Source organism: Chironomus tepperi, mitochondrion (genome assembly GCF_022539635.2).
Source record: "Chironomus tepperi mitochondrion, complete genome".
Taxonomy (NCBI): domain Eukaryota; kingdom Metazoa; phylum Arthropoda; class Insecta; order Diptera; family Chironomidae; genus Chironomus; species Chironomus tepperi.
The window spans coordinates 1-15,577 of NC_016167.1; the positions used below are offsets into that span (position 1 = coordinate 1).

At 23.2% G+C, this 15,577-nt stretch overlaps 13 protein-coding genes across 13 annotated transcripts, besides 27 other annotated features; 9 read left to right on the plus strand and 4 right to left on the minus strand. All coding sequences in view use genetic code 5, as the record gives it.

Annotated features, from left to right (window-relative positions):
- Positions 1 to 68, plus strand: a tRNA (tRNA-Ile).
- A 3-nt stretch (positions 69 to 71) lies between these two features.
- Positions 72 to 140, minus strand: a tRNA (tRNA-Gln).
- Positions 141 to 157: 17 nt separating this feature from the next.
- Positions 158 to 226, plus strand: a tRNA (tRNA-Met).
- ND2 (NADH dehydrogenase subunit 2) lies at positions 227 to 1,255 on the plus strand. The gene has a single exon. It carries the CDS (start codon positions 227 to 229, stop codon positions 1,253 to 1,255), a length of 1,029 nt encoding a protein of 342 aa, YP_004934805.1.
- Positions 1,254 to 1,321, plus strand: a tRNA (tRNA-Trp).
- Positions 1,322 to 1,390, minus strand: a tRNA (tRNA-Cys).
- Positions 1,391 to 1,394: 4 nt separating this feature from the next.
- Positions 1,395 to 1,460, minus strand: a tRNA (tRNA-Tyr).
- Positions 1,461 to 1,468: 8 nt separating this feature from the next.
- On the plus strand, positions 1,469 to 3,004 carry COX1 (cytochrome c oxidase subunit I). Its single transcript has one exon. It carries the CDS (start codon positions 1,469 to 1,471, stop codon positions 3,002 to 3,004), a length of 1,536 nt encoding a protein of 511 aa, YP_004934806.1.
- An 18-nt stretch (positions 3,005 to 3,022) lies between these two features.
- Positions 3,023 to 3,088, plus strand: a tRNA (tRNA-Leu).
- Positions 3,089 to 3,092: 4 nt separating this feature from the next.
- Positions 3,093 to 3,776, plus strand: COX2 (cytochrome c oxidase subunit II). Its single transcript has one exon. The coding sequence runs from the start codon at positions 3,093 to 3,095 to the stop codon at positions 3,774 to 3,776; it is 684 nt and encodes a 227-aa protein (YP_004934807.1).
- Positions 3,777 to 3,789: 13 nt separating this feature from the next.
- Positions 3,790 to 3,861, plus strand: a tRNA (tRNA-Lys).
- Positions 3,862 to 3,866: 5 nt separating this feature from the next.
- Positions 3,867 to 3,936, plus strand: a tRNA (tRNA-Asp).
- ATP8 (ATP synthase F0 subunit 8) lies at positions 3,937 to 4,116 on the plus strand. Its single transcript has one exon. The coding sequence runs from the start codon at positions 3,937 to 3,939 to the stop codon at positions 4,114 to 4,116; it is 180 nt and encodes a 59-aa protein (YP_004934808.1).
- ATP6 (ATP synthase F0 subunit 6) lies at positions 4,110 to 4,787 on the plus strand. The gene has a single exon. It carries the CDS (start codon positions 4,110 to 4,112, stop codon positions 4,785 to 4,787), a length of 678 nt encoding a protein of 225 aa, YP_004934809.1.
- Positions 4,788 to 4,818: 31 nt separating this feature from the next.
- Positions 4,819 to 5,607, plus strand: COX3 (cytochrome c oxidase subunit III). The gene has a single exon. It carries the CDS (start codon positions 4,819 to 4,821, stop codon positions 5,605 to 5,607), a length of 789 nt encoding a protein of 262 aa, YP_004934810.1.
- A 16-nt stretch (positions 5,608 to 5,623) lies between these two features.
- Positions 5,624 to 5,689, plus strand: a tRNA (tRNA-Gly).
- On the plus strand, positions 5,690 to 6,043 carry ND3 (NADH dehydrogenase subunit 3). Its single transcript has one exon. It carries the CDS (start codon positions 5,690 to 5,692, stop codon positions 6,041 to 6,043), a length of 354 nt encoding a protein of 117 aa, YP_004934811.1.
- Positions 6,044 to 6,045: 2 nt separating this feature from the next.
- Positions 6,046 to 6,110, plus strand: a tRNA (tRNA-Ala).
- Positions 6,111 to 6,122: 12 nt separating this feature from the next.
- Positions 6,123 to 6,188, plus strand: a tRNA (tRNA-Arg).
- Positions 6,189 to 6,192: 4 nt separating this feature from the next.
- Positions 6,193 to 6,260, plus strand: a tRNA (tRNA-Asn).
- Positions 6,261 to 6,327, plus strand: a tRNA (tRNA-Ser).
- Positions 6,328 to 6,335: 8 nt separating this feature from the next.
- Positions 6,336 to 6,404, plus strand: a tRNA (tRNA-Glu).
- Positions 6,405 to 6,410: 6 nt separating this feature from the next.
- Positions 6,411 to 6,429: an attenuator.
- Positions 6,430 to 6,431: 2 nt separating this feature from the next.
- Positions 6,432 to 6,498, minus strand: a tRNA (tRNA-Phe).
- A 14-nt stretch (positions 6,499 to 6,512) lies between these two features.
- ND5 (NADH dehydrogenase subunit 5) lies at positions 6,513 to 8,249 on the minus strand. Its single transcript has one exon. It carries the CDS (start codon positions 8,247 to 8,249, stop codon positions 6,513 to 6,515), a length of 1,737 nt encoding a protein of 578 aa, YP_004934812.1.
- Positions 8,250 to 8,317, minus strand: a tRNA (tRNA-His).
- A 4-nt stretch (positions 8,318 to 8,321) lies between these two features.
- ND4 (NADH dehydrogenase subunit 4) lies at positions 8,322 to 9,659 on the minus strand. Its single transcript has one exon. The coding sequence runs from the start codon at positions 9,657 to 9,659 to the stop codon at positions 8,322 to 8,324; it is 1,338 nt and encodes a 445-aa protein (YP_004934813.1).
- ND4L (NADH dehydrogenase subunit 4L) lies at positions 9,653 to 9,946 on the minus strand. Its single transcript has one exon. It carries the CDS (start codon positions 9,944 to 9,946, stop codon positions 9,653 to 9,655), a length of 294 nt encoding a protein of 97 aa, YP_004934814.1.
- A 4-nt stretch (positions 9,947 to 9,950) lies between these two features.
- Positions 9,951 to 10,016, plus strand: a tRNA (tRNA-Thr).
- Positions 10,017 to 10,083, minus strand: a tRNA (tRNA-Pro).
- A 7-nt stretch (positions 10,084 to 10,090) lies between these two features.
- Positions 10,091 to 10,624, plus strand: ND6 (NADH dehydrogenase subunit 6). The gene has a single exon. It carries the CDS (start codon positions 10,091 to 10,093, stop codon positions 10,622 to 10,624), a length of 534 nt encoding a protein of 177 aa, YP_004934815.1.
- Positions 10,625 to 10,630: 6 nt separating this feature from the next.
- Positions 10,631 to 11,767, plus strand: CYTB (cytochrome b). The gene has a single exon. The coding sequence runs from the start codon at positions 10,631 to 10,633 to the stop codon at positions 11,765 to 11,767; it is 1,137 nt and encodes a 378-aa protein (YP_004934816.1).
- A 27-nt stretch (positions 11,768 to 11,794) lies between these two features.
- Positions 11,795 to 11,862, plus strand: a tRNA (tRNA-Ser).
- A 1-nt stretch (position 11,863) lies between these two features.
- Positions 11,864 to 11,880: an attenuator.
- On the minus strand, positions 11,880 to 12,818 carry ND1 (NADH dehydrogenase subunit 1). The gene has a single exon. It carries the CDS (start codon positions 12,816 to 12,818, stop codon positions 11,880 to 11,882), a length of 939 nt encoding a protein of 312 aa, YP_004934817.1.
- A 3-nt stretch (positions 12,819 to 12,821) lies between these two features.
- Positions 12,822 to 12,888, minus strand: a tRNA (tRNA-Leu).
- Positions 12,889 to 14,264, minus strand: an rRNA (l-rRNA).
- Positions 14,265 to 14,336, minus strand: a tRNA (tRNA-Val).
- Positions 14,337 to 15,152, minus strand: an rRNA (s-rRNA).
- Positions 15,153 to 15,577: part of a sequence feature (A+T rich region) that runs on past the window's edge.

Consider the following 15,577-nt stretch of genomic DNA (forward strand, 5'->3'; position numbering starts at 1 on the left):
AATGAATTGCCTGAAAAAGGATTACCTTGATAGGGTAAAACATGTAATTTTAATAATTACATTCATTAAAATTATATTTAATAGAATTAAACTATCTCCAAAAGAATCAAAATCTTTCATGCTTCATACACCAAAATATAAATAATTAATTTTTTTAAAAAAGATAAGCTAACTAAGCTTCTAGGTTCATACCCTATATATAAAGGTTATAATCCTTTTCTTTTTAATTTTAAAAAATTCATACAAAATATTATTTTTATCTACACTATTTTTAGGAACAATAATTAGAATTTGTTCATCTTCTTGGTTTAGAGTATGAATAGGTTTAGAAATTAATTTATTGTCTTTTATCCCTTTGACAATAAAGTTAAATAACTTATTTTCCTCAGAAGCCTCGTTAAAATATTTTCTTACACAAGCATTAGCTTCAAGTGTTTTATTATTTTCTGTAATTTTATTTTCTTTTTTTATTGAATGAAAGATAATATTAAATTTTAATTCAAAAATTAATATAATTTTAGCTTCAGCTTTAATAATAAAAACAGGAATAGCCCCCTTTCATTTTTGGTTTCCTATTGTAATAGAAGGACTAAACTGAATCAATAATATTATTTTAATAACTTGACAAAAGGTAGCCCCTATTATCCTTCTTTCATTTTGTTTAAATAATTATTTTTTTTATTTTGCAATTATAATATCAGTAATTTTTGGATCATTTGGTGGTTTAAACCAAACCTCTTTACGAAAATTAATGGCATTTTCCTCAATTAATCACCTAGGTTGAATAGTAGCAGGAATTTTAAATAATCAAAATATTTGAAAAGTTTATTTTATCTTTTACTGTTTTCTTTCAATTTCAATTATTTTTCTTTTTAATAGTTTAAAAATTTTTAATTTAAATCAAATCTTTTCTTCATTTAACTTCAAATTTTTAATAAAAACAATTATTTTTATCCCTCTTTTGTCATTAGGGGGTTTGCCCCCATTTTTAGGATTTTTTCCTAAATGACTAATTATTGATATACTAATAAGTTTAAATATGTTTTTCCTTTTAATTGTTATAATTAATTTTACATTAATTACACTCTATTTTTATCTTCGAATTTCTTATTCCGCATTTTTATTAAATCATAATGAAATAAACTGAAATTTTACATATTACTTTAACAATAAAAAAAAAATAATTTTTTCTTTTCTTTTATTTATTTCTATTTTTGGTCTTTTATTTATTAATTTATTCTTTATTTTCATTTAAAACTTTAAGTTAAAAAAACTAATAGCCTTCAAAGTTATAAATAAAAGATCTATCTTTTAAGTTTTAAAACTTTAATAAAACTATATTTTATTCCTTTAGAATTGCAGTCTAATATCATATATTGACTATAAAGTTAAATTGATTAAAAAGGAATTTATCCTTATATATAGATTTACAATCTATTACTTTTATCAGCCATTTAATCCTAAAAAATTGCAACAATGATTATTTTCTACAAATCATAAAGATATTGGAACTTTATACATTATTTTCGGGGCTTGATCTGGAATAGTGGGAACATCTCTAAGAATGCTTATTCGAGCTGAATTAGGACGACCTGGTACTTTCATTGGTGATGACCAAATTTATAATGTAGTAGTTACAGCACATGCATTTATTATAATTTTTTTCATGGTAATACCTATTCTAATTGGTGGTTTTGGTAATTGACTTGTTCCCCTAATATTAGGGGCTCCAGACATGGCCTTTCCCCGAATAAATAATATAAGTTTTTGACTTCTTCCCCCTTCTCTTACTCTTTTACTTTCTAGTTCTTTCGTAGAAAATGGAGCAGGAACTGGATGAACAGTTTACCCCCCTCTTTCTGCAGCTATTGCTCATAGTGGGGCTTCAGTAGACTTAGCTATTTTTTCTCTTCATTTAGCAGGAGTATCTTCTATTCTTGGTTCAGTAAATTTTATTACTACAGTAATTAATATACGAGCTAATGGTATTACTCTTGATCGAATACCTTTATTTGTATGATCAGTTGTAATTACAACTGTTCTTCTTCTTTTATCTTTACCAGTATTAGCTGGAGCAATTACAATACTTTTAACAGATCGGAATTTAAATACATCATTCTTTGACCCAGCTGGTGGGGGTGATCCTATTCTTTACCAACATCTATTCTGATTCTTTGGGCATCCTGAAGTTTATATTTTAATTTTACCTGGATTTGGAATAATTTCTCACATTATTAGTCAAGAAAGTGGTAAAAAGGAAACATTCGGAACTTTAGGAATAATCTATGCTATACTAGCTATTGGGTTATTAGGGTTTATTGTATGAGCTCATCATATGTTTACAGTAGGTATAGATGTTGATACTCGAGCTTACTTTACTTCTGCTACAATAATTATTGCTGTTCCAACAGGAATTAAGATTTTCAGTTGAATAGCAACTCTTCATGGAACACAAATTAACTATTCTCCTTCAATTTTATGAGCTCTAGGGTTTGTTTTCTTATTCACAGTAGGAGGAATTACAGGAGTAATTTTAGCTAATTCTTCTATTGATGTTATTCTTCATGATACTTATTATGTTGTTGCCCACTTCCACTATGTGCTTTCTATAGGAGCTGTATTTGCTATTATAGCAGGATTTGTTCACTGATACCCACTTTTTACTGGATTGACATTAAACGAAAACTGATTAAAGTCACAATTTGCTATTATATTCTTTGGAGTAAATTTAACATTTTTCCCACAACATTTTTTAGGACTTTCTGGTATGCCTCGGCGATATTCTGACTACCCAGATGCTTATACTGCTTGAAATATTATTTCTACAATTGGATCAACAATTTCAATAATTGGTACATTATTTTTCGTATTTATTATTTGAGAAAGTTTTGTAACACACCGAAACCAAATTTATCCAATACAATTCTGTTCTTCTATTGAATGATACCAAAATCTTCCCCCTATGGAACATTCATACAATGAATTACCTCTACTAACAAATTAGTATTTCCTAATTTAAAATTCTAATATGGCAGAATAGTGCAATGAATTTAAGCTTCATATATAAAGTTTATAACTTTTGTTAGAATAAAATGTCAACATGAGCTAATTTAGGTTTACAAGATAGTAACTCACCAATTATAGAACAATTAAATTTTTTTCACGATCATGCTTTATTAATCATTATTTTAGTAACATTGTCTGTAGGTTATTTAATAGGAACCTTATTTTTTAATAAGCTAAATAATCGATATTTACTTCACGGTCAAACTATTGAAGTAATTTGAACAATCTTACCCGCTTTTATTCTTTTATTCATTGCCTTCCCTTCTTTACGAATTTTATACCTTCTTGATGAAGTTAATAACCCTTCAATTTCTTTAAAAACTATTGGACACCAATGATATTGAAGCTATGAATATTCAGATTTTTCAGGAATTGAATTCGACTCATACATAATCCCTCAAAATGAAATGTCATTAGATACTTTTCGACTATTAGATGTTGATAATCGTGTTATTCTTCCTATTAATAATCAAATTCGAATTTTAGTTTCAGCAACAGATGTACTTCACTCATGAGCTATTCCTTCATTAGGAGTTAAGATCGATGCTTCTCCCGGACGATTAAATCAAACTAATTTTTTTATTAATCGACCAGGATTATTTTTTGGTCAATGTTCAGAAATTTGTGGGGCTAATCATAGTTTTATACCAATTGTAATTGAAAGTATTCCAACGAATCACTTTATTAAATGAATTTCTAATATAATTTAAACATAATTATCTTCATTAGATGACTGAAAAGCAAGTAATGGTCTCTTAAACCAAAATATAGTAAATTAGTAATTACTTCTAATGACCAATAAAAAATTAGTTAAACCCAATAACATTAGTATGTCAAACTAAAATTATCTAATTTTGTAGATATTTTTTGATCCCTCAAATATCACCAATATTATGAACAATTTTATTTTTAATATTTACATTACTATTTTTATTTTTTAATGTTTTAAATTATTTCAATTTTAGCCCAATTTTTAAAAATTCTAATATTGAAAATAAAACAGACAACGATAATAAAAATAATAATACATTTTTAACTTGAAAATGATAATAAATTTATTTTCTATTTTTGATCCTTCAACAAATATTTTTAATTTATCTTTAAACTGACTAAGTTCTTTTTTAGGTATTTTATTTTTCCCAATAATATTTTGATTTTTACCTTCTCGTTTAAATGTTTTCTGAAATAAAATTTTTATTACTTTACACAAGGAATTTAAAACATTATTAGGTATTCATAGTTATAGTGGAACAACTTTTATATTTATTTCTCTTTTTACATTCATTTTATTTAATAATTTCTTAGGATTATTCCCATATATTTTTACTAGTACAAGTCACATAACACTAACTCTATCTCTTGCTCTTCCACTATGGTTAAGTTTTATGTTTTTTGGGTGAATTAACAATACAAAGCATATGTTTGCACATCTTGTCCCTCAAGGAACTCCTCCAGTATTAATACCTTTTATGGTTTTAATTGAAACAATTAGTAACATTATTCGACCTGGAACACTGGCTGTCCGGCTTTCTGCAAACATAATTGCTGGTCATCTTCTCTTAACCCTTTTAGGAAATACTGGAAATTCACTTTCTATATTTATGGTTTCTCTTTTAATTATTGCTCAATTACTTCTATTAACTCTAGAAACAGCAGTTGCAGTAATTCAATCTTATGTATTTACAATTTTAAGTACACTTTATTCAAGTGAAGTTATTTAATTTCACCAAAAAAAATAATTAAAATATTTTAATGATAGCACACGCAAATCACCCATTTCATTTAGTTAATTATAGCCCGTGACCTTTAACAGGTTCAATTGGAGCTATAACATTAACAGCTGGCCTAACTAAGTGATTCCACCAATATGACATAAGTTTATTTTTTCTAGGAGTATTAATTACATTATTGACAATAATTCAATGATGACGAGATATTTCTCGAGAAGGAACTTTTCAAGGACTTCACACTTACCCCGTTACATTAGGATTACGATGAGGAATAATTTTATTTATTATTTCAGAAGTATTCTTCTTTGTAAGCTTTTTTTGAGCTTTCTTTCACAGTAGTCTTTCTCCTACAATTGAATTAGGAAAAATCTGACCTCCAATAGGAATTTACGCCTTTAATCCATTTCAAGTTCCTCTATTAAATACAGCTATTCTTCTTTCATCTGGAGTTACTGTTACATGAGCACATCATAGTTTAATGGAAGGAAATCATTCTCAAACAACTCAAGGATTATTCTTTACCATTCTATTAGGAGTATACTTTTCAGCTCTTCAAGCTTACGAATATATTGAAGCTCCTTTTACTATTGCTGACGCTGTATACGGATCAACATTTTTCATAGCAACAGGTTTCCATGGTTTACATGTATTAATTGGAACAACATTTTTAGCAGTTTGTTTAGTTCGACATCTCCAAAACCATTTTTCTAAAAACCACCACTTTGGTTTTGAAGCTGCAGCATGATACTGACATTTTGTTGACGTTGTTTGACTGTTCTTGTATATTTCTATTTATTGATGAGGTGGATAATGCCTTTTTAAAATAAATTTATATAGTATAATAAGTATACATGACTTCCAATCATGAGGTTTAAAAAATTTTAATATAAATAATTTTAAATTTATTAATTATAGCCTGAATTATTTTTATCATTGCTTTTATTGTAATAGCTCTTTCAACTATTCTAGGAAAAAAGAAAATTTCAGATCGTGAAAAACTTTCACCGTTTGAATGTGGATTTAATCCAATAAATTCTTCTCGACTTCCATTCTCAATTCGATTTTTTTTAATTGCAATTATTTTTTTAATTTTTGATGTAGAAATTGCTTTAATCCTTCCCATAATTTTAACCCTAAAATCTTCTAATTTACTAATTTGAACATACACAAATTTTATTTTTATTTTCATTTTAATTATTGGCTTATTCCATGAATGAAACCAAGGATCTCTTAACTGAACTTTTTAATAAGGTAGTAGTTAACTATAACATTTGATTTGCATTCAAAAAGTATTGAAATTTTCAATCTTCCTTAAAAATTTATATAAAATAAGAAGCAAAATTTGCAATTAGTTTCGACCTAATCATTGGTATAAAAATATACCCTTATTTTACAATTAATTGAAACCAAAAAGAGGTATATCACTGTTAATGATAAAATTGAATATTTTTAATTCCAATTAAAGAAATATGAGGTTCAAGAGAAAGCTGCTAACTTTATTCTTTAATGGTTTAATTCCATTTATATTTCTTATAAAAATTTTATATAGTTTAACAAAAACATTATATTTTCATTATAAAAACAAAGATTTAAGTTCTTTTATAAAATTCAACAATACTTATTAAATTTTAATGATATTTAAGAATTACAATAATTTCCCTAGCTGCTTCAAAACTATGCTCTAAATATAAGCTACTTAAATTTTTTTATACTTTTTTAAATTATAATTACTAATAATATTAAAAAAATCACTCAAAATACAAACAATGTTAAATGAATCTTTAAATTATTAAACTGAACAAATTGAACAATAGAAGAAACCTTTATAAAAATTTTAAACATTTGCTGGATCCCAAAAAACTCTAATCATCCTTGATCTAAATTCTTAAAAAGCTTAAAACTTATTGATAGTGGGTAGTATGTAACCCCAATAGTAGATAGAGGGGGTATAAATCATATTGATCTAGAAAAAAATCTAAACAAATAATAATTTAAAGACTTATTAAAAGAAAAAAAATTTACATTAGAAACTAAATAACCAAATAAGCCCCCAATAATACAAACAGTCAAAGTTAAAAGCTTTAAAGAAAGGGGTAAACAAATTATTGGAGCATAGGGAAAAATTATTCAATTTAACATTGAACCCCCGGAAATCGCAAATACTAATAAACCAAACATACTTTTAAATATTACAAAACTTTTATCATTTAAAATATTTATTGAGCTTTGATTTATTGTTATAATAAATGAATAATAAAATAAACGAAAAGAATAACTAACAGTTAATCCAGTTGAAAAGAAAAAAAGAAAGACAGAAAATAAATTTAATTCAGAAATTAAAACTATTTCTAAAATTATATCCTTTGAATAAAACCCAGCTAAAAAAGGAAATCCACATAGAGCCAAATTAGCTACATTTAAACAAGAAATAGTTAAAGGTATAGAAATAGTTAAACTTCCTATATCCCGGATATCTTGAGAATTTTTCATATTATGAATAATTGCCCCAGCACACATAAATAGTAAAGCCTTAAATAAAGCGTGAGTAAGCAAATGAAAAAAAGCTAACTTATAAAAACCTATGGCCAAAATTCTCATTATTAAACCTAACTGACTTAAAGTAGAAAGAGCAATAATTTTTTTTAAATCAAATTCAAAATTTGCCCCTAACCCGGCTATAAATATTGTTAAACCTGAAATTAATAATAAAAACTTTCCTAAATTAGTATCTGCAAACAAACTACTAAACCGAATTAAAAGATAAACACCAGCTGTTACTAATGTTGAAGAATGGACAAGAGCAGAAACAGGTGTAGGAGCAGCTATCGCCGCAGGTAACCAAGAAGAAAAAGGAATTTGGGCACTTTTTGTTATTGCGGCTAAGATAGCTATTGAACAAATAATTGTTATAGGAAAATCTCCCTTTATAAATTCAATATAAAATAAAAAATTTCAACTCCCATAATTTAATATTCAGGCAATAGACATTAATAAAGCAACGTCTCCTAACCGATTAGATAAAGCAGTTAATATACCAGCATTATAAGATTTTACATTTTGATAATAAATAACTAAACAATAAGATACTAAACCTAACCCATCTCACCCTAATAAAATTCTAATTAAATTAGGACTTAAAATTATTATTATTATTGAAAAAACAAATAATAACACTAAAATAATAAAACGATTAATAAATTGTTCACCTCTCATATAATCCTTTCTATAATAAATTACTAAAGCAGCAATAAATAAAACAAAAGACATAAATAAAAGACTAATTCAATCAAAAATTAATACTATAACTATTATTGTTCTGTTAATACTAAAAATTTCTCACTCAAAAAAGTAAACTAAATCGTAAACTAAAAAATTCAAACCCAAAAAGAACAATGACATTCTTAAAGAAAACAAAAAAATAAAAGAAATAAAACAAATAGAAATAAATTCCACGATTTAAAATAAAATTTTTTTTATATCTTTGACACCACAAATCAAAATTTTTGTTAAACTATTTAAATAAAATTATAAAAAAAATACTATTAATTCTCTTTTTAAAAATAATAAATTAACAGGCAATCAATGTAATATTAAAACTAGGTATTCACGATTAACCGCAAAAGAAAAACTATAATTACCATTATTAAACTTTCCATGTTGACTAAATGAATAAAGATAAAGAGTATAAGCAGCTCTAAAAAAAGATACTAATATCAATAAAAATATTGAAATTTGTGATCACCCTAAAACTCTATTAATTAAACCAATTTCCCCTATTAAATTCAATGAAGGAGGGGCAGCTATATTAGTTGAACAAAGTAAAAATCATCATATTGCTACACTTGGCATAAAACTTAATATCCCCTTATTAATTAATAGACTTCGACTTCCTAATCGTTCATATGTAAGATTAACTAAATAAAAAAGACCAGAAGAACATAACCCATGGGCAATTATTAAAGAATAAGAAAATCCTCATCCTCAACTTAATAATACTATTAGTCCCCCAATAACTAAACTTATGTGAGCAACCGAAGAATAAGCGACTAATGATTTTAAATCAATTTGACGTAAACAAATTAAACTTACTAAGAATCCCCCTACTAAACTAAGAACAATTCAAAAAATATTTAATTTTATAGAAATATTAATAATAATAGAAAAAATTCGAATTAAACCATATCCCCCTAACTTTAATAAAACTCCAGCTAAAATTATTGAACCAGAAACTGGGGCTTCTACATGGGCCTTAGGTAATCATAAATGAACTAAAAATATTGGTATCTTAACTAAAAAAGCAAAAACCAAAAATAAATATAATAAAAAATTATCAATATTAAACTCCTTTAAAAAAAGAAAATTTAAAGAATAAAAATTATTTATAATATAAAATAAAGCTATTAATAAAGGCAAAGATGCAAATAATGTATAAAACAACAGATATAGTCCTGCCTGTAATCGCTCAGGTTGATAACCCCATCCTAAAATTAAAAATAAAGTAGGAATTAAACTTCTTTCAAAAAATACATAAAATAAAAATAAGTTTATGCAACTAAATGTTAAAAGTAATATAAATAATAAAAAAATAACATTAAACAAAAAATAATTAAAGTTTAGTTTAGAAAAATATACACCGCTTCTTGATATAATCATTAATGCACAAATTCAAAATCTTAACAAAATTAAACCAAATGATAATACATCTATCCCAAAAATTATTACAGAATTAAATAAACTCAAATTAAAACTTATAAATAAACATAAAAAAAAACAAAAAAAAATTATATTTTGAACCATTCAAAATATATTTTTCATAAAACAAATAGGAGTTATAAATAATAAGAAAAAAAAAATTTTTAACATTGTAAAAAAGAAAAATTTATAAAATAATCATTCCCGTGAGAACGAATTATAGAAACTAAAATAGAAAGACCTAAAACCCCCTCACAAACAGAAAACACTAAAAAATACATACTAAAATATTGTTCAAAATTAAAAAAATTTAAATAAAAAAATAAAAAAATAAATAATCTTAACACAATAAATTCTAAACTTAATAACATATTTAATAAATGTTTATAAGAAAAAATAAAAGAAAATACACCTATAAAAAAAATAAATAAAAATAAATAAATTAAAGTTGTTAACATTAAAATTTAAATAGTTTAACAAAAACATTGGTCTTGTAAACCAAAAATAAGAAATCTTTCTTTTTAAATATCAGAAAAGAATAAAAATAACTCTTCTTTAATTCCCAAAATTAATATTTTTCATAAACTATTTTCTGATCTGAAATTATACAAAATTTAATATTTTTCTTTTTCATTGTTTCTTCTTTTTCTTTTTCTTTAATAAATCATCCACTATCAATAGGAATTCTTTTAATAATTCAAACTATTTCAATTGCATTATTTACAGGATTATTAACTAAGTCTTTTTGATTTTCTTACTCTCTATTTTTAATTTTTCTAGGGGGAATGTTAATTTTATTTATATATATAACCTCAATTGCATCAAATGAAATATTTAAATTTTCTATTAATTTAAAAATTGTAACATCATTTTGTGCATTTTTTTTTATTTTTTTTATTTTTGTTTTTTTCTTTGATTTTAAAATATTATTTTTTAATAAAATTTTTAATTTAGATAATATAAGACTAATTGAAATAAAAAATTTATTCCTAGAAAATAATTTAACATTAAATAAACTATATAATTTCCCAATAAATATTATTACAATTTTATTAATTAATTATTTATTTTTAACACTAATTGCTACTGTAAAAATTACAAATATTTTTGAAGGTCCTCTTCGACCAAAAAATTAAACTCTAATGAATAAACCTATTCGAAAAACACACCCTTTATTTAAAATTATAAATAATGCTTTAGTTGATCTACCAGCACCATCAAACATTTCTAGATGATGAAACTTCGGTTCATTATTAGGACTATGTTTAATTTTACAAATTGCCACAGGACTATTTTTATCTATACATTATACAGCTGACACAACAATAGCTTTTAATTCAGTTAACCACATTTGTCGTGATGTAAACTATGGTTGAGTTTTACGAACTCTTCATGCTAATGGTGCATCATTTTTTTTTATTTGTATTTATCTTCATATTGGACGAGGTATATATTATGGATCTTATAAGTATTTATACACTTGAACAGTAGGAGTAATTTTATTTTTCTTAACTATAGGAACAGCTTTTATAGGGTATGTATTACCCTGAGGTCAAATATCTTTTTGAGGAGCCACAGTAATTACAAATCTTCTTTCTGCTGTACCTTATATAGGAACTGATTTAGTACAATGATTATGAGGGGGTTTTGCAGTTGATAATGCAACTCTAACTCGATTTTACTCATTTCATTTCTTATTTCCCTTTATTATTGCCGCATTTACAATAATTCACCTGCTATTTTTACATCAAACAGGATCAAATAACCCCTTAGGTATTAATAGAAATTCTGATAAAATCCCATTTCATCCATATTTTTCTTACAAGGATATTTTTGGATTTGTAATAATACTAATATTTTTAACTTTCTTAACTTTAATTGCCCCTTATATATTAGGAGACCCAGATAATTTTATCCCAGCAAATCCTTTAGTCACTCCACCCCACATTCAACCAGAATGATATTTCCTATTTGCTTATGCAATTTTACGATCTATTCCTAATAAATTAGGAGGTGTAATTGCCCTTGTTATGTCAATTGCTATCTTATTTATTTTACCATTTACTAATAAGTTTACTTTCCAAAGTATGCAATTCTATCCTATTAATCAAATTCTATTTTGATCAATAACAGTTACTGTAATTCTTTTAACATGAATTGGAGCCCGACCAGTTGAAGACCCTTACATTTTAACAGGACAATTTTTAACTGTTACATATTTCTTGTATTTTATTATTAATCCTCTAATTGCAATTTGATGAGAAAATTTATTCAAATAGTAAATATTAATAAAAAATAAATAATTAAGTTAATGAGCTTGAATAAGCATATGTTTTGAAAACATAAGATAGAAATTCAAATTTTCTATTAACTTTATACTAATTTTAATTATTAAAAAATAAAAATAAATAAACCTACAAATAAAAATAAGAAATATAATACACTAGGTAAATAACTTTTCCATGCTATATTTATTAATTTATCGTATCGATAACGAGGTAAAGCCCCCCGAACTCAAATAAATAAAAAAGCAATACAATTTAATTTTAAGAAAAAAAAAAATGAACAAACCTGAGACCCTAAAAATAATATAGAAAATAACATACTCATAAATAAAATACTAGCATATTCGGCTAAGAAAATTAAGGCAAAACCCCCGGCACCATATTCAACATTAAATCCTGATACAAGCTCTGATTCACCTTCAGCAAAATCAAAAGGGGTACGGTTAGTTTCAGCTAAACTCGAAATTATTCATATTATACCAATAGGAAAAAATAAAATTAAAAATCACAAATTTTTTTGAAAAAGTTCAAAATAAATCAAATTAAATCTCCCAATTAAAAATAATACAGATAAAAGTATTAATACTAAAGCTACTTCATAAAAAATTGTTTGAGCAATTGATCGAAGAGAACCTAATAAAGCATAAGCTGAATTTGATGACCACCCTGCAAGCATAACCATATAAACACCAAAACTTATACAACAAAAAAAAAATAAAACACCTAAATTAAAAGAATATAATTTAACTAAAAAAGGAATACATAATCAAATAAATAAAGATAAAAATAAAGAAAAAACAGGAGAAAAATAATAAATAATTCTATTAGATAAAAAAGGCAAGATTTGTTCCTTTGTAAATAACTTAATTGCATCACAAAATGGCTGTAAAATTCCAAAATAACCAATTTTATTTGGGCCCTTTCGAATTTGAACATATCCTAAAACCTTACGTTCTAATAAAGTTAAAAATGCTACTCTTACTATTACAAAAATAACTAACATTAAACTTCTAACAAAAGGCATAAATAAATCTAAATTAAAAATCAATACTATTTATAGATTTTAACCTATATACATAAATTCTAAATTTATTGCACTTATCTGCCAAAATAGTTTTTAAAAAATTTTATAATTAAATTTTTTACTATATTAATTTTATTCATATTACAAAAATAATATTTTTATATTTGGTCCTTTCGTACTAAAATATAATATTTAAATAAAGATAGAAACCAACCTGGCTTAAACCGGTTTGAACTCAGATCATGTAAGAATAAATAGTCGAACAGACTAAAAATTTAAACTTCTACACCTAAAATTATATCTTAATCCAACATCGAGGTCGCAAACTCTTTTATCGATTTGAACTCTCCAAAAAAATTACGCTGTTATCCCTAAAGTAACTTAATTTTTAAATCCAAAATTTCAGGATCTCTATATTAACTATTATTAAAAAAATTCTATAAAGAGTTAAATAAATCTTTAAATCACCCCAATTAAATAACCAACAAATAAAATTTATAATGTTCTAAAAAAATTATATAAGTTATTATTATAAAGCTTTATAGGGTCTTATCGTCTTTTATCTACATTTTAGTTTTTTTACTAAAATAATAAATTCATTTATTTTTAAAATAATAAAGCTTATTTTTTATTAAACCTTTCATTCCAGTCTTCAATTAAAAAACTAATGATTATGCTACCTTTGCACGGTCAAATTACCGCGGCTCTTTAAAATTTTTCAGTGTGCAGGCCTTATTTTTTAAAATTTATAAAAAACAATGTTTTTGTTAAACAGTTAAAAATAATATTGCCTAGTTCATAATTTTAAAATAACTTTTTTATTACTTTTTAAACAATTGTTAAATTACTAATTTAATTATTATTAAATTATTTTTTAAATTAAAATAATTATTTAAATAAAAAATTAAAATTTATAAAATAATAAATATTAAAAAATAAAAAATTAATTAAAACATATTAATTAAAAATATCTATTTTTAAGATTACTTTCTTTTTTATTTTTATATTATTTATTTTTAAAATTTTATTTTAAAGCTCAACCCTTAAAATATTAAAAATATTCAATTATAAAAATTTATAATTATTTTTATAATAAAGAATATTTTCTAAATTAAATTTATTTCTTTAAAAATTATATAACTTTAAAAACGATTAACGTCTCATTTCAATAAATTTTTAATTAATATTTTTTACATAATAAAAATTAAAAATTTATAAATCTTTTAAATTATAAAATATTTCTTATTAGAAACATAATATTTAATTAATCCTGATACCCAAGGAACAAAAAATTAATTTTTCTTTTTTAAAAATTATTTTTCAATTTATTTCAACTTTCTTTTTCAATACTTTACACTATAAATCTAAATTTATTGTTTCAATTATATTTACTTAAACAAAAAAAAATATTTTTATTAAAAAAAAATAAAAATAATTAACTAAAATTCTATATTAAGTTTCTATTTTTCAATTTAAAATGATTTGCACATCTTTCTTTTTAATGTAAATAAAATGCTTTACTTTTTAAGCTTTAAATTGTATTTCTAGATACACTTTCCAGTATATCTACTATGTTACGACTTATCTCATTTAAAATTTAAATAACGAGAGCGACGGGCGATATGTGCATATTTTAAAACTCTAATCAATTAATTTTTATAAATTAATTTACTTTTAAATCCACCTTCAAACCTCTTTTTCAAAAAATTATTCATTATAAATAAACTTTATTGTAACTCATTTCTACTTCTTCATAAACTACACCTTGATTTGACATTTTTTTTAATTTAAACTCCTGAAAATTATTTTTTCTATTAAAATATTCTTATGACAACGATATATAAACTGAAAACAAAAAGAAGTAAAATATTCGTGGATTATCAATTACAGAACAAGTTCCTCTAAACAGAATAAAATACCGCCAAATTTTTTAAGTTTTAAAAAATTAATTATTACTACCTAAATGTTTATTATTAACAATTCAAATAATAGGGTATCTAATCCTAGTTTAAAAATTAAATTTTCTAAGCTTCAAAAATTTTTAAATATAAAAATTTTAAATAAAATTTAAATTTCACTTAAAAATTTATTTTTCTTTTTTATTTTATTTCCTTTTAACTTTCATTAAAAAAATTTAATTATAATATTTGTGTAACCGCGACTGCTGGCACAAATTTAATCATTATTTTTTAATAATAACTACAATTTAACATTAATTAAATTAATAATACTAATTACTACTATTAATAAATATATAAATTTTATTTTAATTTTTATTTAAAAAATTATTAATTTACAAAAAATTTTATATGTAAAATTTTATTAAATTAAATTTATTAACATAAATAAAATTATTTTTTTAACTCAAAATTTATTTAAAATAATACTTTTAAATTTAATATCATTAAATTATTTTAAATGTAAATTTTAATTTAATTAAATTTTAATTTAAATAATTAATATTAGTAAATTTAAAACAAAACATTTAAAAAAAACAAACCTTCCCTTTTTTTAAATAAACCAAAATTGATTTTTTGCAAATAAAATTTTTATTTTTTTTTTTTTTAATATAAATTATTTAATTATATATTATATAATCAAAATTTTATATTATATAATTGTTTATTTATTTTATTATTTATATTAAATTTTTATTATTTTTCTAAATATTTTCAAATATTAAATCTTTATTGTACTTAGAATTTTAATTTTTATTATAAATGTTAAATATTATTCATATGATTTTTTATTATATATATATATATTTATTTATATACATA